Source organism: Embiotoca jacksoni, unplaced genomic scaffold (genome assembly GCF_022577435.1).
Source record: "Embiotoca jacksoni isolate LCO1_2020_lvr unplaced genomic scaffold, fEmbJac1.0.p SCAF_7, whole genome shotgun sequence".
NCBI classification, from domain to species: domain Eukaryota; kingdom Metazoa; phylum Chordata; class Actinopteri; family Embiotocidae; genus Embiotoca; species Embiotoca jacksoni.
Genome location: NW_027185425.1, coordinates 6,057,214 through 6,078,943, shown reverse-complemented (window position 1 = coordinate 6,078,943; position 21,730 = coordinate 6,057,214). Strand labels below are relative to the sequence as shown.

Sequence of the window (21,730 nt, the reverse complement as noted above, 5' to 3'; positions counted from 1 at the left end):
AATTCAAAACATATTTCATGTAGTTGTTTTGCACATTATACGAATCTGCATGGTCTCATTATTTTGAAGAAATATGACTTTTTCAGAGCAGCTTCGAGGTTTTCTATTTTTAAAATCAGATGCAGCGATTGTTTTTTTCATTTTTCTTAAATCAGGTACATGTTGAGTTGATGTTTTAGTGAAGTGAAAACTGTCAAGCATCTATTGTATACCCTGTCTTTACCAGGCAAGTGCCTATTGAGTCATTAGACAATAAGCAAAGCAGTAATTGTGGGCTGGTGTTGCCAGGCTTTTTTTCCCCAAGCCATTAGCTCATGTGTTCCTACAAAATGGACCATATTCACAGGTGCAATACTGCCATTATGGACTGACTCTCTTCTTGAAAAGCACCCAGTGCTGCACTAATGAGCTCAGGATGGTGTACGATTTCTCAGATGTGGCACCTTTTACAATATAGATATGGACGGTGACTATAGCACTCTCTCTCGTTCTGTCTATCTGTCCCATTGTTCAGCTCCACAGTCTAAAATATGACTCTGAGGGGTCAGTAATGTCACTTTGTAGTTCCAGTCATGTCAGGAAATTGTGTACATTGTCTGTGGCAATTTTCTCAAAGCAAACATTGAAGACCGATCTTTTATCTGGGCGTGTCTTCACTGAATAAAATCAACTTTTAATGTTGTTTCCCTTGTACTTTTTAATCCTTTTTGTCCGTAGAGCCATCTTTCTCTGTGTGATCATCAGTCTCTCACAGTCAGAGATTGATATTTAATGAAACATCAGGGACTAACGTGTGTCAGGTCGTTTGCAGTTCCTGCAGTTTCACGTTGATACTGATTGGCTCGATGGCGAGGCCACTGCAGTGTTGTTTAATTTGGCTCAGTGGATGCAGACGTCATTCATGTAGGATAGCTTATGCGTTTCTCTGCTTCTCTGATGTGGGTAAACAACATCGCGGAAGCAGGTATAATGTTTTCTAATGGCAGGTCACTCATTAAAAGTGTGTCAGTTACTTTACCAGCTTCTGGTGTTGTGTTAAAGCAGTATTGCCCTGTACACATGCAAAGCTCAGTATCCTTTGCAAAATGAGGTATCAGGGCACACGTGGTCATTATGATTATTTACAAACAAATGCAAATATATTATTGTTTCAAACAAACAAACATTTTATACATATTATTACATATATAAGGCTTATTAAATGTGTGTGACATAGCAGCCCAAACTGAGGATACCACTAATGCAGGTCATTTTAATCGTGCATCCCAAGAATACCAGCCGGTTTTCTCAGTCTTCAGAGAGCTGTAAAGGTCAGTGTTACTGTCAGCCAGCGTTGTAGCTGTTGAGGACAGCAAAGATACAAGTTGATCTACTTAACTTAGGCCTGAATAGTTAATCCTTCAGGTGACTAATCGTGGAGGTGCCCTGTATCGCTCTGCATGATTAAGGGACTGTGTATTTAGCTTACTAATTGACTTAATGGACACTGCAGGGTTTTACTGTAGGCTATTATTTATAGTCTGTAACCGAATCACATAACACTAAATACTTTTAAAACTGCTGTGCTGATTTTAAATGGATTGACTGGTGATTAATTGAATGTGATGGTCTAACAGCTGCCCAGTTTTAATTAGCTGCAACCTGGATGATGATGATGAGATCAAACTTTCTGTGCAGTTTGGGACACTTTTGTAACGATTGTCTTATCTGATGTCTTATCTCAAAAACTTGTTTTCAGTTGATTCAATAGTGTTGAAGTCAGCATCTTACAGGCAAACTCTCAAAGCAGGAAAGTGCAGTGGTAACATGAGGCTGCACACCACAGCTAACGTTTTGATATCATGCCATGCACGAGGTTGTGCGGGTTTCACTGTCAGCATGAGAGAAAAGGTTTTCAGACAGGAACTTGTATCTGTGCGTCCAAAATAGTTCCTTTTCCACAGCTTTTGGATTTTTTTTTTTTTTTTTTTTTTTTAACAGCAGGATTCAACTCTTTGGATGAATTTACATCAGAATACTTTCAGTTTGGTTTGTTTAGTTGCACATTAGCATTTTTATGACAGTCTGATTTGTACCAAAAAAACAGGCTCAAAAGTGTAAAGTCACAACTGCATCACCTCGTCACGCACAAATATTATACTGCAACTATCGGGAATAGCCTCAAGGTCCTGGCGTATACGTGAAACTTTGCACATTAAATTTGGTAGTTGGCAGTTGTGAGGATTTGCAACAAATTGCAAATTAAACAGAACCAAATTTAAAAGCCTGCCCCATTTGGTAATGTGTTTTAGGGAATGTTCTCAATAAAGAAAAGAAAAAGCCCTTCAAAGGGAATTGGACGAGGCACGTGTTTTGTTGCTGATATTGAATTGCTTAGAGCGCCTTTTATCCTTTCATGTTACCATGTTTAACACACTGTTACTGACAATATATGCATGCTGGGAATCTTTACTGTCACAAGACAGACCACCGTACACTGGAGTGTGTTTCTCCATCACATGCTTGTCCTCTGGGTTATACAGTGTGTCATGGCCAATCTACCACCCTTGTGTTTAGAGTCTCTTCCACAGGTGGAGCTCCACCCGCTCCGCTGGTGATGAACCAGGTGGAAGAGAGGATGACTGACTTACCGTTTCTTTGTATTCAGAGCTAATAGCTGCTGTTCATTGCTAACTGGAATGTGTGTGTGTGTGTGTGTGTGTGTGTGTGTGTGTGTGTGTGTGTGTGTGAAGCAGGTGATTTAGGCCCTCAAGTAGCTGAATGTTTCGCTGACACTCTCACTGGCACATGACATGGGAGGCCGTGGACTTCCCCTCTGCACTGCTGTGTTTGTCTCGGGCGTCAGCTGAACTTCGGGACTCCATGTAGTTTGTTATGGATACAAGATGTAAACAATATATTTAGCAATCGCGTGAGCGTCCCATGTACTAAACTAGTTTTAGTTGGGATAAATTGCTTTAAACAGACTTCAGTTCCCTTTTTCCTTTGTTACTTTTATACAAAATCAAAGAAATACTGAGGAGTTTGTGATGATGAGCTGTGATTTGTTCTCCCCTCGTGAAGCATTTTACAACGCAGTCATATAAACTTAAGCTGCAATTAGCAGTCGATTAATTAATCGTTTCAGTCATTTTGCAAAGCAAAAATAGAAATAAAACTTTTTCTATCCTCAAATATGAGGATTTTTTTTTTTTGGTCATACATGATAGTAAACGGAAGATTTTTTTGGATTGGGCTGTTTGTCAGACAAAACAAAACATTTTAAGACGGCTCCTTGGGAAATTACAACAGACATTTTTTCCTACTACTCAGACTTCTTGTTTTTTTCTGAGCAGCAGTCCAAAACTCCCCAAAATTCTTCCTCTGGTGTCGTCCTTGGTAGAGAAAAGCATCAAATCCTCACATTTGAGAAGCTGAAACCTTCTAATGTTTCCGTGTTGTTGCTAAAAAAAAAAATGCACTAAAATTATTATTATTTGACGATGATAATAGTTGCTGATTGATTTTCTGTAAAAAAAAAAACTAAAAAAAACCAACAACTTGAGTTTCCACATTTATTGATATAATTGAACAAAATCTGTGCTTTTTCAGTCAATACATTTGTTTATATAATCCAACCTTCTTAGAAAATAATAACTGCAATTAAGTGGATCTCACCTGCTGAAAAGGAATGAAACAGTGATGTTGTTGTTGTTTATGGTGCTACTGGTCAGCTACTATTAGACACAGATACGTATATAAAAAAAAAATAATAAAAAAAAACCTGTGTGTAAATGTTTTCAGGCAGCAGATGGTGACACACCTACGTAGTTTCCGTTTTGCCAGATGGTGATGCAGCTACGCAGGCTTTACTTCTCCATATGCTCAGCCAAACAGAGCAGCCTGCTTTGATAAGCAGCTCAACCAAAGGCCGGGGTTCCCTCCACGTTTCCAAAACTCTGGGTGATTTCTGCTGCCAGGTCCGCTGCACGATACACTGCTGCTCTCACGTACACTCTGATTGAGTCAGAAATAAAGGATGTTTGTTGCCATTAGAGCTGTCAACCTGCAGGACTGGTATTCATTCATATTTCACTTTGCGTGCTCTGGCATAAGATAGATAAACGCTCTTCCAGAAATAGAGATAGGTGGATATTTTTGGAGGACGGCTGGTCATGTGTGGAGGTGCGGAAGCGCAGATCAAGAGCCCTTTTGAGCATTTAAGCTGAGCGTTGTAGGTGGGGAAACATGACCACGACACCCACTCTCAGCTCTGCCGTGTCATCCTCTCACCTTTTGTACAGCAGCACCAAACGGGAGCTGTCAAAAAGTGACGTCGAGCTGCTGCAGTACAGAGTGGGGTTTATCAGATTGTGTGTAAAATCAGTGCTGCCGGTCTCAGTCACAGAAGTCGACTGTACTTGAACTGATCATTTCGGAGTGGTTGATACGACCAGATGATATAAAGTTTATCTACATTTTTCTCTATAGTTTATACTGTATGATCCCTTTAGATACATTTGTTGGATCTCAGTTTGATTAATTTTCTTGTCAGGTATTTAATTCATTGAAATGCACTAAAGCAGATATTCCCACAGTGTTGTTGATAGAGCCCGACTTGCTCCGGATTTTTGAGGTCAGTGCCTATATATTGAAATAAAAATATTCTGATACTGATATATTGGCTGAAATGTGGTCATCAAACACATTTAAGTCTTTTATTCTATTGACTGTAATTGTAAAGCGTAGTGGGACCCTCTTCCATGGTGATTTTGCACTGCAGATAAAATTGATAAATTGATTGAACAATATACTTTATTATTTAAAACAACATCATTGTATTGAAACAATGTACTTCACTGTGACTATGATAGTTATAAATAACATAATAACACAGAACATTTTCTAAAGTATCTTTTTCTGCATTATGTTTTGTAAAAGAAAAGATTTCATATCAGACAACATACACGCCAACACCGATATATCTTGTGATGGGCCAATATCGGCCGTTAAATCAGTCGGATTCTATTCTTATTGAAAAACAGTTTCTCAAATGGAGAGTTTCAATTCATCCCGAGGGGAAAATGTGCTTTTGTGAAATTTCATGAAAATCCATCCAGTAGTCGACCATGTGTTACAGTTAAAGGAAAAATCAAGAGGATCACCAAAGGTGGAGGATTAAATCATCCTTGAGTCACGAGAATCTGTACCCAACTCTTTGTCAATTGATCCATTAGATCCTGAAATATGTCACAGAATAAGAGAAGAGTTTGACCTGCTGATGGCATCAGAGGAAAAATCAGGGGGTCAAACTGTCAGCTGTCCAACAAACTGTTCATCCATGTTGCTAAAAAAACAATCCCAACTCAAGATCCACTTATTAGCTTTATTCCAAAGCTTTATCATATCATTATTAATTAACCTCTCAGAAAATGGATTATCTTGTATATCCTGATACAAAATGACATAATGCAGGATTTATATCCACATTACTCTTACACACAGTTTAATAGAAACCTGGTCCCATCGTAGCTTATGCCAACCGCATCAGCGTCAAACAATAGTGCTACAATGTGTGTGTTGGTCTATCATGTCTGGTATATGGGTACAGGGAACATTTCCCAGACAGGTGAGAAGGCATTAGTGCGGTATCCGTGGTAAAAGCTGATCTATACAGTATCTGTGGCAGTCCGTGCAGCAGCTGTGGTGTGACACCTGCAGCCCCAGCTGTCCACCCTGCCCCGCTGACTCCGACACGTATTTGTTGCTGGCGGTTAATACATAATGAATGTCCGTAGTACTAACTGTCCAGGCACTGCAGTCAGTTTTCTCATTTTCCTGGTGAGGATAAAATGGAAAATATTCCCGCTTGTAAGTGTGAAAGAAAGCCGGGTGAGAAGTTGGAAGTGAAAATCACTGCTGTGTGTTCTTGTACTACAAGTGTGATTTCACATCAGAAATATGTTTTGTTTTACATGGTTAACTGCTTTGTCAAACAACTGGAATTCAGTTGCATATAATATTTTGATAATCGATTATTTTTCAACCTCAAGTACTAAAACGTTTGAGGTTTTAGCTGCTGAAATGGAGGGACTTGCTGTTTTTGTTTTTGTCATCGTTGAACAAATATGTTGAGTTTTGTATTGTTGATGATGGTGAAAATGTCACTTGGAGAGTTGTGGTGAGGCTTTTGTTTACATTTAAATTTGCAATTTAAAGTTTATGTTTGTCTTCAGAGAGACATGAAAGTGACTGAGAGGCTGTTCAGCACGACGCTATCGGCGAGATAGAGAAGACGTCTGTGAATTATAATCCACAATCTGAAGACATTTCTAAAAGCACTTCATTTTATTAAACCGATCAAAGTGAAGTTAGATTGTTGTGCTCGCAAAGAACTGTCAGTCTAACATGAATCCAGGAATGTTGACAACCGAAATCACTTCTCGGGGAACAAGAAACGTCTCCTTTCTTGGAATAAAGCAGAAAATAAAATTGTGTAAATAGTGACGGTTGCAAAACCTGTTATTGGCCTCCAAGTCGGATCTTTGACATAGTTTGAAAAAGCAATCCCTTTAGTCAGGATTAGCACCTGGCACAGTAAGAGACATGTGTCGGGTCATATGGACACAGGGAGGGAGGATTCACTCGGAGCAGGGGCAGACAATGTTTCGCTTGAGTTTAACCAAACTGTGTCAACTCAGAGTAGGTTCATATATATATATATATATATATATGTATTTGCCTTTGCTATAAGTATTGAGTCTATGTTAGGTAATGCTAATGATATAATTCGTTTGAAGCAGGTGCTTCTTGACTTCATGGTTCGACATGTGGGTCAGATAAGCAAAGACTTGAATGGAAGCTGGAATTGTAGATTAGAATGACACTTTGTTGGATGGTTGTCTAAGTGTTAAGTGTGTGCTCATACTTTTTAACTTTCAAAAGACCACCTTTGAAGCAGAAAAGTGTTATTTGGACCTTTAACACTACTGGTTCTCTTTTCTCTCTCCAGTTGGCTGAGTACCGCCAGAGAAAAGCTCACGCTGACTCACAGAAGAAACAGAAGAAGAAGAAGAAAAAGAAGCCAACGGAGGACTCTGAGGGTGATTCACAGGGAAGGGTGGATCCGGATCAGGAAGTGGGAGGAGAGACGGTTTTAGGTGGAAGACGGGATGGATCCCAGGAAGGAAATAAAGACCCACCCACTACGGAGTTTACCTTCACCAGGACCCTGCGAAGCGGAGAGACTGTCAAGCATGACCAGACCTACAACATAGAGGTAGACACTCACACTTGTTTGCTGCACTGTTCTATCCAGCAACACACACTTTATAACAGTTGTGATGATTGTAAACTTTCTCTCACATCCCAAGTACAATGCCATTTTTTTTTTAAATGTAATTTTTCTTTTAATAAATAAGAAGCATTTGGACAAATTGTACAAATTAGACCTCTAGCACTAAAATGCGTGTTAAAGTAAAAGTGTCTTCTGGAAGTTAATACAGAAATCACAGTCATTCTGTTAAGAAATCTTTTTTTATTTAAACATCTATATGGGAATGAGCAGGTGTTCACTTGACCAGTTCTTAAATCGGATCATAGAAGTGTATTTTGTGTATTCAGACAGTTTTAGAGCAGATTATTTTGAACAAATTTACCAACATTTGCGGCCCTGAGAAAATCATTCTCCCAGTAATGACTATGCACATACAGTAGATGTTGTATCTTCCATTCAGGATGCATTTTTATGTGTTGCCATCTGTATTTTATAGAGGAAATTCAAGTGTCTGGTTTGAACATAACTGTTGGCTTTGTGATCAAAACATTTTATTGGATGTTACATGAGTGATATCTCCGGTACTGATACATTAACCAGAGTAAAATCCACGAATGCCCGAACTTGTTTTGATTCCTTTGAAATATTTTCTTAAGTGCATCAAATACTCTGCATCTTTATTTAATGGTATTAATTATTAGATAATAACTTGCAAATTTAATTTCTGCTAATTCTTTTGATGATACCCCATTATATATTAATGCATCCATCCCTCTGAGGTTACCCTGCTGAGAATAATGAAGCACACTGTCTATTTACTTTGATGCTTTTTGGAGACTTAATTGAAAAATACTGACATTAATGTGTCACTGTCAGTGAATCTTTCTTCATGGATGTTCAGGTTGTGGTGACATTACACTTCTTTTAACAAACAAAACAACAAAAAATGACATTATACATTTATGCGTTCCTGGAAGTCTTTAAATGTTTAATGCTACAGGTCCATTTAATGGCTTTAATTTTATATTGTTAACATGTAGAAGTAGGAGCTTATTAAGTTTATTCATAGTAACAGATCTCTGTAAAAAATATCAATGTGCTTGTTGTTTCCTGCAGCTTAATGAGCCCACTGTCGCTGCCATGACAACCAGCTCCACTGGGAGCACGGAGCAGTCATGTAGGAATTTCAGCAGTAAAAAATATACATTTAAAAAGTAAATTTTTCTTTCAGAATTGAAAACAGAAGTGTTTAATAAATGCAGAGGTGGAGAATTTCTGCTTTTTTTTGTTTTGTATGACGCGAGACTCACAATTAGACCAAAACACGCATAACAAAACTTTACTGAACCTTAAAATCTGCTCCCCAACATTTTTGTAAATGTCAATTAAGATTATGCAATTTCACATATATAAAAAAAAAAAAAAAAAAAAAATCATTATTATTAACAGATCCGTGTACTATTTTCCAAAACTTGGTAAAGCCAAAGCAAATAACTAATATACATTAACATTGTTGCTACTGAATGACAACTACAACCATTAGATCTGGGAAAAGTCATTTGGTTAGTTTTGATGCTCCCTATAATGACTTTATATGGATTTGGGCTCAGGTGGTGCCCACAATGGTTTGGGTGCTGAAATTAGTCTTTAACCAAATAGCATTCAAAATATGACATTTTTATTGGTTTCATCCAGCTCTTTTTATACAGGTTAACACTAACAATTCTGACGATTATACAAAATTATTTCAATCAGGTGATTGTGTATTAATTGTGAGAGGCCTAGACTTGAGTTGCACCTAAATGTTGGTGCAGTGCAGCTTTGATGACTTTTTCTACTTTGCAAAGATTTCACTGTCATCTGTTGAGGAATTTGAAAACTTTAAAGCTTCTCAAAGGTATATTGATGTGCTGGGGATTCTGCCAGCACAGGCATGACTCATTTCAGTATTGATGGATTTTTTATTTTATTTTATTTTATTTTTTTAATCATTGCAGCCCTTTTTGTAATTTAACAAAATCCACATTTACTTTTTTTTTTTTTTTTTTTTTACTTGTGAAAGTGTTTGGAATCTTTTTGGCATTTGCTAAACTTTACAAGTATATGCAACCTTTCAATCTGCAATGAATTCCTATATTTTATGATAAATGGTAAGGTTGGAGGCTAAAGATTCAGTACGAACGTTTCTGATAAATAAATGTTCAATCTGGACAATCTAGTAAATATTTAAAGACGTGCAGACTTGAAGGCTCTCAGACATTTCTTTTGTCATCATTTAAGCCCTTTCCATCTTTTCTAACAGCCCTGTGCCGCCACTCTCTCCCTGAACTCACTGTAAATGCCCACAAAACTACTCGGGTTGCCATGGAAACAGACAATTGCTTTTAAAGAGGTTGAGATGTGTCGGTCTGCGTGACCAATTCTTGTGGCCTCGCAACACTTCTAAGCAGACCTTGACAGTGGACTGAATGCGTCAATGTTTTCTTACATGGCGAGTCGTTTATTTTTTATTTCTATATTTTTTTACCTTGGGAGCGACCTTCGTTCTCTGTTACAAAAGACTGCGTGACAAAGTGGGGGAGCTGTTACGCAACCCATACAAATGAAGTGTTTTAAGAGACCAAACCATACAGTGAAATGATGGAATTATTTATGCAAGTAAATTATTGAACCATTTATTATAAAACGGTTCGGTTCGCCGTTTTATTTTTCTATTTGTCTCAGAAGAATTTCTGTCTTCATCCCAGTCTACGCTGGTCATGGGGCCTTGGCCTGTGGTGATGCTGCTCTCTGTGAGCAGGATGGGTTGCTGTGGAAACACAACAGCATCAATGTTTTCCATTCTCAAGACTTTTACAAGAAAATACAAGTGTGTTGACTCATTTATACCTCCTGGACATCAAAGAGTAAACTTTGCGTCAAGTTCTTCTATCTAATACGCTGCAATTGAATGTTCTCTTATAATAACCATGTTCCACTTGTTGATTCAGAATACTTTGGTAGGTTTACCTTTCAACATTTTCAAGTAACTAAAGGATAAAATATCTACAACCTAACAATTTTTATCAACTTTTGTTGGCTGAGAAGGCAGAAACGCAACAAATTTTAGATAATTCCTAAATTGGCCCAATTGTGTGCAAACTCCTGAGCCAGATCACTTGTTGTTACTCTGTTGCTCCCTATTAAACCATAAAAACACAGTGCCCTCATTGTTGTGCCGCGGTGTTACACAGTTATGTTTCTAGTGGCTGAATGCCGCCACCAGCAGCAGGGAGCACATGAACCAGAGAACAGCCAGACTTTTCTTTTTAACCGCTGCTGACTTCGTTAGTCACAGCGGATCTAATGTGGTTCGGGTGACATCTGTCATTTTAACCAGAGACAGTCAGCTAAAAGTAAAAAGCCAGCGTTCTTTGCTAATAAAAATGATTGTTGAGCCATAAAAGTAGGTCTGAAAAACACTCTGGTGGTGCCAAATGTTGCTTGATCAGTATTCTTTGATGTCCGTGTTAGCCATTAGCAGTCTGAGGTCAGTAATGTTCAAGATCTGCAATCAATCTTTCCTCTGCTCTGGCAATGACCCAGGTATTAATGCAAAAAATAGACTTCGATAATGGCCCTCATTACCCCGTGGGAGTGAGAAAGGAGCTCTGTGGCAGAAGTAGGCTGGACTCCTATTTGACTTCAAACTGAAATAGGACAGATGATGGACATTGCTAGAATCGTTATGACTGAACAGTTTGCTTTTTATTTTGTTAAAAGTTTGGGAGAATTACAATGAATGTTATGAATCTTTGTCATGCTCGGACCCCTTTTTTATTTCACAATAAAAGACCACACAAATGTTACTGCAGCTACTCTGATTAACTTATTAAAAACATTCAGAAAGTTGTCCTGTCTGTTATGATTGAAGTCTTTTACGTGGCTCACATATATGCTGTTAGTTTTCCACATGTGGTGTTAATGAAACTGTTTTTCTGTTGCAGCCGGAGAGCGAAGTGTCCACCACTGCTGACGACTATTCCTCAGAGGTAATACGACATTTCTCAAAATATAAATCAGCACTTAGTAACATAATTTTATGATAACTCAGGTTTTTTTTTTTTTTTTCATGCTGTTGAGTTTACACTGTTGCAACTTGCACATTGTAGCATCTCTGCATCGGACTGATGATGTCACTGTGTAATAGGGGATTAATGGCCAGGCCTGTGGCTTATCTACTGTTTTCAAAAAGCACAAAATAACTATGAGAGGATATTTCTATGTTTGTTTTTTAATGGATGAAGAAGGTTTTTGCTCGTGGCTAATTAACTGCCCAATATATAATTCCACTTTTTGTTTACTTTTTTTTATTATTATTTTTTTTTATCTTATATTGTAGTGGTTTTAATTGATAATGGTACTAAAACCTGTAAAAGAGAGGGAAAAGGAGCTGGAAAACACGAGTCGGCAATTGTCGTGGCTCGTCTCTTCGGCCGTGTTCAGACGTGATATTAACATGCGTCCTGGGTGATCCGAACAGAAGTGGCCAGCTTTAAGTACGTCATTTCACACCTGGCAGTAACATGCGCCTCCACGTGTGTGTCAGTGACCACTTGTGATCAGATCACCCAGGACGCGCGCTAATACCAGCTATGAACAGGTCCTCTGGTGTGTATCCAATGAGTCAAACCAATTGAAAGCTGATAACATTATCATCCTGAAAAAGGTCCTTGTTGGCAGCTCAACACCTTTTCCGACAATGAGTGAAGTAAAAGCGAACCAGTCGGTGTCACTTACAATGAAAAATCAATATCATTGGAAAATCTGTGGACTCCTTTCCGATTTTCCGCTGCTTTGTTGCATTTGTGTAATTTGTTACTTGTTGATACATTAAAAACATCTGTTGTCTGAGTCGGCAAGACTGTTTTACTCTTAGACTCAATTAATGAAATGGAAATTATTAAAACGATAATTCAAATGTGAGTGTAGTTAATGCCTTTATCCCATTAAAACCAGCATTTTAGAGTATTTTTAAAGGAGCATAAATTAAACAATTCATCAGACTTGTTGTGTTTCAGAGCACAAATCTTCCCTGAAGATGATTTCTGAGATTATGTGGGCTTCTCCAGTGCAGTTCCCCGATCTTGATGTTTGACTGAGAGCCTTGTGAATTAACAGGTGAATGGGTGCCACGATGAGCTGACAGATAACCTAATGATGTCTTCCAAGGATTTTATCTGGGTACAGTAATCCCATCAAGCAGTTCTTTCGGCTCTGCTCTGGCTTTGCTAACAAACCCCACTGGCTGCTGGACTTTGCTCTCTGTTTGCTTAACACTTTAGTCTTCTGCAAGATTTCCTGTAACTCACTAGCTGTGCTTTTTTAATGCCATACTGACTTGACTATATACGTACCTACGTACAGTCTATATTAGGTTTTGAAAACTGTGCTGTGGGGTAAAGAAATCTCAAAACTATAAATGACAACTTTGAAAGCCCAAATGGTTGAGGAGGAGTTTAAGACTTAACAAGGGCTTGGTGACATTTTAGAGGTGTAAATTATCTCTGAAAGCTGAAGGAGAATGGAGTGAGCGAGGGTGGATGATGAGAGGTGTCACACAAAGTGCTGAAGATTCACCAAGATGATATTCAGACAGAGGAGACAGAAACCTGGGAGACGCTGATCAATGCAGCGTCGGACAGACAGAGAACAAAACCAGAAATGTTTGAAGTCCAACAAAAATTACAGAGAAATGACAAAGATTAGTTTTAAATCCAAGATCGAGTCAAAGAGCATTTATAGAACTAAAGATCATTAGAAATATTTGAATACTTTGATTCCTTTTCTTGAAGTAGTTGAATAAAAATGTTTTGCTTCCTTCATGAGATGAAACATGTTTGAACGTTGCTAATTGTCTGAAGAATTAAAGCCTCAAGGTGATGATTCATTTCTTTTGATTCGTGCTGTCTCCCATCAAAGCTTGTAATCATGTCCTGAATGAACAGGATTTAACAAACTCCTGAATATTAATGAGGATATCTTTTATGTCTGCATTGAGGAAGGAAATTTCAAAGATTGTAAAAGTTATTCCCTAAAAAAAAAGCATAGTGTAAAAACGGTTGGAGACTTATGATTTTCATGAATTTGATGCTTTTGGCCATCGAGTGAGGTCAGGTACTTATTTAAATTATTATTTAAGGGGAAGTATTGGAAGAAAAATTCAGCAATATATGTCCAATGTTAACTTTAAATAAGAATTGGTTACAGTTACTTTATGACAAAACTAAACACCTGACATGAAGATTATATTCGCGATTACTTTACATGAAAAAAATATCTCATTGCAATTTCTTCTCCCTTTAATTTCCTGTCATTTATTTTGAAAACCAACTACAACAGTGTTTGTGCCCGAGTAACTTATCTCTAACAACTTTGCTGTTCGTCTTTAACTATTTCCAGGATTTCCAGGTTGCTAACAGGAAATATTTTGAGCTTATAGGCCTTATTAACTCATAATCTAACCCAGAAATGCTTGTCCACTGTAAAGTTTGAAGACTTATCTGCGAGGCTGTTGTCGTCTCCGGCAGTTACCTGTTTTCGGAGGACTACAGAATATCTTGACATCTTCAATACAAGTATTCATGATTAAACAGGGAAAGTTGATAACATTAACAAATTTACCGCACTGTCTTTCATGAGGCTCTTCTAACTTAAGGCTGTGTTGCCCTTTGGTCCCTCACCAAAACCTTGTACATGCTATGTTAGCTCTGACCGGTATCTTCCTGCTCAGGAGGAGGTGGAGGCCCTGCAACAGGTGACAAAGGGCGGCTCGATGCAGGATATGGAGGAAGCACTGGCGGCGAAGACTCAGGCGGTGGAGGAGCTGAGTCGAGAGCTGGAGGAAATCAGGTCCGCCTTCGGCACAGAAGGAGTGCAGCAGGTAAATGTCATATCACTCTTTTGCATTTCTTGTTCCACTGTTATTGTTAAGGCTTCACTCCTGCCTGTTATTTGAGAAAATACCAATAGGTGGAGATTATTCCACTTTTCTTATTAGAAAAAAAAAAAAAAGCCGAACTAATTAAGTCAACTGAAATTAGACCTATTTTTAGTTTCTCACGTAATTATTTTTCACTCTATGATCTGGTCCCTTCCGTGTGCCAAAGTCATCAGATTTTTATCGAAAGACAATAAATTCTCGCCTGTAATTTAACAATTTTTACTCCCAATTGTCAGATATACAGTGCATTATTTGCACGTTAACACCTTTCAATTTGTTTGAAATATCTATTAAATGTCCATACTTAGAGAAGTAGTTTGATATTAAGGTTAAAGTAATAGGATGGGAATTTTCTTTATCCCTACCTTCATCGTTAACAGTTTATATGTTTCCTTAGAGTGCTGCAGGTCAACATTTGTGTGTATATGTTACCTTTACTGCTGTTTTTAAACACTATTTTCAGAATATTGCTCTTTTTTTTCTCTCGTTTCTCAGTTTTACTGCTCAGCGGTATAAGTCAGGAGTAATTTTACTTAATTCCATTTAAAATGTATAGCTGCAGGACTTTGAAGCAGCTCTGAAGCAGCGAGATGGCATCATCACCCAGCTCACATCTAACCTCCAGCAAGCTCGTGAAGAGAAAGACGAGATCATGAAAGAGTTCCTGGCGCTGACAGAGCAAAGTCAGAAACTACATATTCAGTTCCAGCAGGTGGGAAGTTTTTGTTTGTTTAGTCTGTTCTTTTCACACAGTTCTTATTTTATTTTACCACTTGTTATTCAGGTGTTCTCCCTTTTGTTTTCCCACACTCTGACTACCATCTGATCTGACTGCCAATCACAGCTGCAGGCAGGCGAGACACTGAGGAATACCAGCCACAGCAGCACTGCAGCTGATCTTCTGCAGGCCAAGCAGCAGCTCGTTCAATACCAACAGCAGCTGGAGGAGATGAACGTCGAGGTCAGGCAGCACCAGGAGAGGAGCAGTGAACAGCTGGAGCACATCAGCCAACTTCAACACAAGCTCACTGAGGTGGAGATGGTGAGAAATTGGCTTGTGTAAATTTGTCACAGAGTGTTTTAAACATTTATTCTGTTAAATCTGAGTGGTTGTAGAGGATGCTTTCAATCTTGTCCAATCATCTCTAAAATGTATTTGTCTTTACAGTCGGGGGGAAGATCAGAAGATTCATTTTCCCAAAGGATAAATGAAAAAGACCTTCTGATTGCTGAACAAGAAAAAGTTATTCTGAATCAGGAGCAGTCGCTGTCGAAGTTCAGAACAGCAGAGGAGTCTTTTGCACAAACACTGAAAGAGAAAAATCAGTTGATTTTAGAGCACACTGCAATAATCACAGAACATGAGCGCTCACTGATGCTGCTCAGAGAGGAACTTGTTCATGTGGGAAGGACTGTAGATGAGAGTATTATGTACCAGTCAGATAAGAAAGACATCACCATAGCAGAGCAAGAGAGACTGATTTCAGAACGTGACTGTTCCCTTACGCAGCTGGAAGACGAGCTGGAGACTTCTGAAAATCGCTTGCGTGACCTCCAACAGCGAATGTCTGCAAAGGAATCCGAGCTAGACAAATACTTTGATGATTTGGAAAGCTCTAAGTCTGACCTAGAAAGTTGCAAAAGTGAAATAGAGAGTTGTAAATTACAATTGGAGAAGGAGCAAATGGAGTTAGAAAGCTGTAAAGGAGAACTTGCAATCTCCAGACAGAAAGAGCGAATGTCATCTAATGAAATCATGCAGCTCATGGGCACAGTGGAAGATCTGCAGAAGCGTTATCACCAGGGAAGCCTGTCTGAAAGTGACACCATTAAAAAAATGCAGGAAGAGACTGTGAGGAAGCTCGAACTTCTCAGGGCAGAGCTGGATGAGATGTACGGCCAGCAAATAGTCCAAATGAAGCAGGAGCTCAATTTGCAGCACGCAGCGAGAGCGCAGCAAATGATCGAGCAACATCATGCTGAGCTTGCGTTTCTAAAGGCACAGCAACAGTCTCAAAGCTTCAGTGGCAGCACTGTTGAAGTGGAAACTCTCAGTGCTAAGATTAGGCAACTTCAAGAGACATTAGAAGAGTCTCAAACAATGCACGATAAAGTCAGACGTGAGCTCAGTCATGTCACACGGGAGAAGTTCAACTTGGAGGCCAAGGTTGAGGATCTTCTTCAAGATCTCCATTCAGCCAAGGAGAAAGTGGAGCAGGTCTCCCACAGTCTCATCTCTCAGGAAAGCAAACAAGGTGAACTGCAGCACCTCCAGGAGACCATTGATGGTCTGAAGAGTAAGCTATCTGCTGCTCAGGAAGCTGCGCAAGAAGCAGAAACAAAACACGATTCTGAAATAACCAATTACAAGATCAAGCTGGAGATGCTCGAGAGGGAAAAAGATGCCGTGCTGGACCGCATGGCAGAGTCGCAGGAAGCGGAGCTGGAACGACTGAGGACTCAGCTTCTGTTCAGCCATGAGGAAGAACTCACCCTTCTTAGGGAACAACTGCAAAGGGAGAGTTTTCTGAACACAGAAAACCTTCTTAATGAAGCTGCTATCAAACATGCGAAAGCACTGGACAAGCTGCGTATTGATCATGAAGAAGACCTGCATTTGTTACAAAGAGAGAAGGCAGGTTTTGCCATCGAGCGAGATGAACTTTTGCACCAAATTCTCGGACTCAAAGAAGATTTGAAGCTGGCTTTGCACAACTCAAAAGCGGATGATCTTGTCCAACAGCTCCAAGAGCTTCAGGTAGAGCTCGAGGAACTTAGAAAGGGAGGAGAGGAACGAGCTAGAATGGAGAAGGAAATCCAGACATTACGTAAAAAGACAGAGAAGCTCGAAAACCAGACAAAAGAGAAAGAGCAGCATTGGGAGAACAAACTGAAGGAGCATCAACTGGCAAAGGAGACACTGGTTGAGTCTAATAACACTTTGAAAGAAGAGTTGTACTCCAAATCGCTGGAAATTAAGACTCTTGCTGCAGAGAACAATCAAATACAGCAACAAGTAGCTGAGCTCCATGAGGAAGTTGAAAAGCAGAGGACTACTTTCTCTTTCGCTGAAAAGAATTTTGAGGTAAACTATCAGGAGCTCAAGGATGAGTGTACATGTTTCGCTGAGGCCAAGACACAGTTAGAGGAGAGGACACTGAGGGAGACGCTTGAATTTGAGGCAAAAATTGCCAGCCTTCAGGCACAGATTCGGGAGGTGGAGGAGAGCAGCAGAGACACCAAAATGGAGGATACAAGTACAGATACTAAAGCTGTGGTAGAAAAAGATTCCACTGAGCTAATGGAGAAGCTTAATGTTACGTTGAGTGAGAAGGAAAGCCTGTCTGGAAGGCTTTCTGAAGTTACAGAGCAGTTGATGTTTACTGAGAGCAAAGTGGGACAGCTGGAAGAAGAGCTGATGAAAGTGCAGCAAGAAAACTCAAAGGTCATTGACCGAAATGAAAGCCTCGTGAAGGAACTGGAAAAGAAGCAAGAGATTATGCGAGGGCAGGGTGCCCGGGGAAAAGCTAAGCTCCAGGAGGAAGAGCAAGCTGCTGAGCCAGTTCGCTCATTGGAGGATCATCAACTTCAGATTCAATCTCTGCACGAAGAGATGAAGACTCTTCAGTCCCTCTTACGGGGGGCTGAAGCAGAGAGAGACGGCATCCGGCAGACTCTGGAGCGCCACAGGCTCTCGCACACTCCGTCTCCAGCAGCGGGGCAGTTCTCGGGGGAGGGACCTGTTGAAGGACGATCCTCACAGCAGAAGTCCGCAGCCTCGGGGTCAAGCAGGCGCAAGAGACGGCAGAGGTCGAAGCAGCAGGGCAAAGTGGGCAGCGCTCTTTCAGACCGCAGAGAAGAGCAACGGGGGGAGGAGGACGAGGAGGCAGTGGTGATGGAAGAGGAGGAGAGAGCTAAAAGTGCTGCAGAGGAGGAGATGCAGCCTCAGATGGAGAGCCGGGTTATGTCATGTTCACAAGAGAGGGCCGGTAAGGAGGACTCCACTGACGGGTACCAGGGAGACGGAGGCAGAGACTACATCCAGAAAGGGGTAGGCGCTCACTTCACTAAAACGCTGTCTTTTCTCTGCCTCTTGATGAAATTACATGTTTGAGTGAATGAGTAAAAGGCTTTTCAAAAACTGCATGTCAAAAAGAAAGCGTTGCTGGAATTCAATGCCTTAGTACGCAATTATTACTGGGATATTTGATATTGTAATTAGCATCATCAGAAATGTGTGGACTGCATTGACAGACAGATCAGGCTGTATTATTGAAGAGAATACGACAGAGGCTTTTCAGCACTGACATGTTTTCTCTCCAGTGAGTAACAGTCATGATTGCGAATTGCCTGAGTGTCTGCAGGCTTGCTCTGAGAGGTAGCAGCAGTCAGTGTTGTGTTAGAGGATGGCCGTATGTTTTTAAGTTTATGCAGACCACTCGCTGCAGTTATTGTGGGAAGAATGATGCAAAAGAGAATATGCACGCACAGCACAGCATGCATGTAACACTGAAGTGTCAACACCATCGATATTCTGCTCATTTCTACTTTTAAAGGGGCGATGTGTATAATCTGATTTAATTTGACGCTGCTCAAACCGAATATAATGTTGCTTTTAAAAAGGCTGAAAATAGAAAAAAAAAAAAAAAAAAGAGCAATCAACCAGCCTTCTGATAGCTGTGACTCATTGCCGTTGTGTAGAAATGTGTACATTCTAGTTTCTTTCCATCCTGCAGGGAGTGAAGGGTTTGAGGTGAGAAGCCATTTTAACCCAGTCACTTCTGTGTCTGTGTCCCTTCAAGATGTGTCACAAATACACAAGGCTAAAGATGTACAGTGTCTGTCTGCCATTTCACGCCTGTGTTTCATATTGTTTTTGTCACCTCCTGGGTTGGAAAACAGTACGTGCTTAGTTTGAATGCCAAAACCACCTAAAATGCAATTCTTGTTGTAACATATGCTATTGATGCTTTGCAGAATTGAGCAGTGCCATTTTATAAGATGTGTATTTGATGTTCTGAGCACATTTCCACCCAAAGAATGTGAGGCTAGATCAGAAAGTTCAGGGACTGTTTCCGTTGCACACAAACAGAGTTCAGCGCAGCGATGTCCACGGAGTAGGGAAAGCAGCTGATAAATCTTATTTTGATAAATCTTCCAATTTTTGGGAACATAGAGAAATCACAGGGAGCCAAATTCAATGAGTCGGATTGGTGGGGCGCTACGAATGTGTTGTTGCTGGCGTGAAATTTGACCGTTTTTGATGCGCTGTCAGCAGGTGTGTTGTCATGTTGGAGAACCGAAGTGCCATCGCGCCACAGTTTACGTTGTTTCCCTCAGACGTCACAGAACATCACAGTGAAACTTAGTGTTGACAGTCTGACCCACCTGGTTGCTGCTGACCTGCCAGGCCCTTTTTTTTTCGGTTTGGGACAGTGCCCCTCTTGAAATGCGAATGCCTCTTAAGACCCCTTATTGCTTAATTCCCATAGATCTTTTGAAGCAAATCAAGGGCCTCTGTTGCCAATTTCCTCAGTTTGACGCAATCTTTAATGAGCACTCTCTGCTCAGGTTTGAGGTGTATGTTCAAATCGCATATACGCATGTTCCAGGTGTCACAAAAATGTGAGTAACTCAGGCGCCGATGTCGATCAAGCAACGAAACTTGGAATACTTACTCACACAGGTTATTGCTTCTTCTTGCTCCGTGCACATGACGGTTCTGAGCAACCGGAACAGTCTCTGAACATTTTGATGGCCCCTGGTCTAGTTTTAAAAAAAAAAACACGGTGGTATCTGCACTTGCTACAGTTTGTCTGTGCTCCCTCTCAGGAAGTGATTCATAATGGTGCATTTTATCCTTTTATTTTTCCCATTAGTGTCTTATTTGTCTGCATTTGTACTAGAAAACTGTTTGAGACCGTTTCAAATTAACTGGACTATTTTTCTTCTGCTCGCTCTTTTAGGTGAGCCGGCATGGGACGGGCATCCACACAGAGCATGCCGTGGGTCAGAGAGCAGAAGAAGGAGAGACGACTGAGCATGTAAATGTCACTTAAGCTCACATCCTGCCCTTTGTTTCTCAGTTGCTTTGATACATCATACAGTGTGGTGTAAAGGTCAATAAATAGGTGCTCACACTGCTGCAATACAGCTGACCTTGCAGAAGAATATTTTTCCTCTCTTTTTTTTTTTGAGGTAGGTTCAAAAGAATGATACACATAGGACTCGCCAAACAGTGTACCTCCACCAACATGTTACAAAACACTTATTTCAGTCTGCTGAATTACACTTTTAATCATTTGCATTGTAGACACACCTGAAATTGCCACATAAGGCTGCTTGTTCTGCTCTGTTTAGAGGCAGGTCTCAATCACAATTTTTTTTTACTTGAGAGTAGAATAAACAATTTAACTGCAGCTGGAAATCAGCAGACAAAACAACTCAACAAACTTAGCATCTTCATTAGTGGTACCAGAGGACTCGCAACAATTCAAAAATAACAAATGCTATCGGAGCAGAGCTGCACTGACAGAAATAAAGAGGTGATGGTATGACATGAAATCAAATGTAAAAAAACCCAACCATCTTGTCTTCAGAGCAGAATGGTCCTTGATGCCAGGCTGCAGCTGGGGATGGTCCTTTACGGTGCCCTGAGGCAGATGCTCAAGTGAGAGAAAAAATTCCCACTGAGCTCTAAAAGATGCTGTGCCAAAATGTGCCAACAAAATCTAAGTAAACCTCTCGATGAATCCAGCAACCAAACATACATTTTTCATGAAGTATATCTTATTATATAATTCATCTTTTGGTATCATACTAAACTCCCGCTGTGAAGAAAGGCAAACAAGCAGTACAAGAGTTGCACAATGGGTGTGACCTACTCGTTACTTCTGTACCCAAGAAAAAAAATCCACTTCCACTAATTCTCTTGAACCTGGAGCTCCTTTTGTTGGGAACCAGGCTGTATCTGTTATTAAAATGCAACGCACCAACATTTTAACAAGTTTGCAAAGTGCAGCGCATTCACTAAAGAAGCCAACTGGTACTAATATGATTCAAATAGATGCAGCTTAGTTTTTGTTTTATGTCTGTTGCTTTAAATTTAAGAGAGCTACATGTTAGAATCTTTAGAACAGGTTCAGTAACATTAACATGTTCATGCCTGTTTTTTTTACTCTATAAATGCACTTTGAGACACTACGTGATCTGCGCTGCACTTGTTGCTTGGCTCAGCCCTCATCTGACGAGGTGTTCAGGGAAGTCAGAGAGGACATAGCAAAGAGGCAGTTTTCAAACCCCGAGCAGGACTACGTCTACGACCATATAACAAAACCCGAACGAAGTTTATCATATAAGCTACACTGCACATTTTGCCTACCTTTAACCTACCTGACTGTTTGGTCTTTCCTCCTGAGGTCCTGATATAAATGCAATCATGTGTTGTAAAATTCAGGGAATTAAAGAAACACACAATATCAGCTTTTCCTCCA

At 40.0% G+C, this 21,730-nt stretch overlaps 1 protein-coding gene across 4 annotated transcripts in view; it reads left to right on the top strand.

Moving 5' to 3' along the window:
• akap9 (A kinase (PRKA) anchor protein 9) overlaps positions 1–21,730 on the top strand; it is a 68,869-nt gene that overhangs the window by 1,682 nt on the left and 45,457 nt on the right. For 3 of the 4 annotated variants that reach the window (XM_069176232.1, XM_069176234.1, XM_069176230.1), the window contains exons 2-9: positions 6,992–7,258; positions 11,242–11,286; positions 12,416–12,478; positions 14,028–14,177; positions 14,794–14,949; positions 15,082–15,279; positions 15,406–18,288; positions 20,204–20,281. In XM_069176232.1, the coding sequence (XP_069032333.1) occupies positions 6,992–7,258; positions 11,242–11,286; positions 12,416–12,478; positions 14,028–14,177; positions 14,794–14,949; positions 15,082–15,279; positions 15,406–18,288; positions 20,204–20,281 (3,840 nt within the window). The remainder of the gene's footprint in view (positions 1–6,991; positions 7,259–11,241; positions 11,287–12,415; positions 12,479–14,027; positions 14,178–14,793; positions 14,950–15,081; positions 15,280–15,405; positions 18,289–20,203; positions 20,282–21,730) is intronic. The other variant, XM_069176233.1, reaches the window with a different exon arrangement.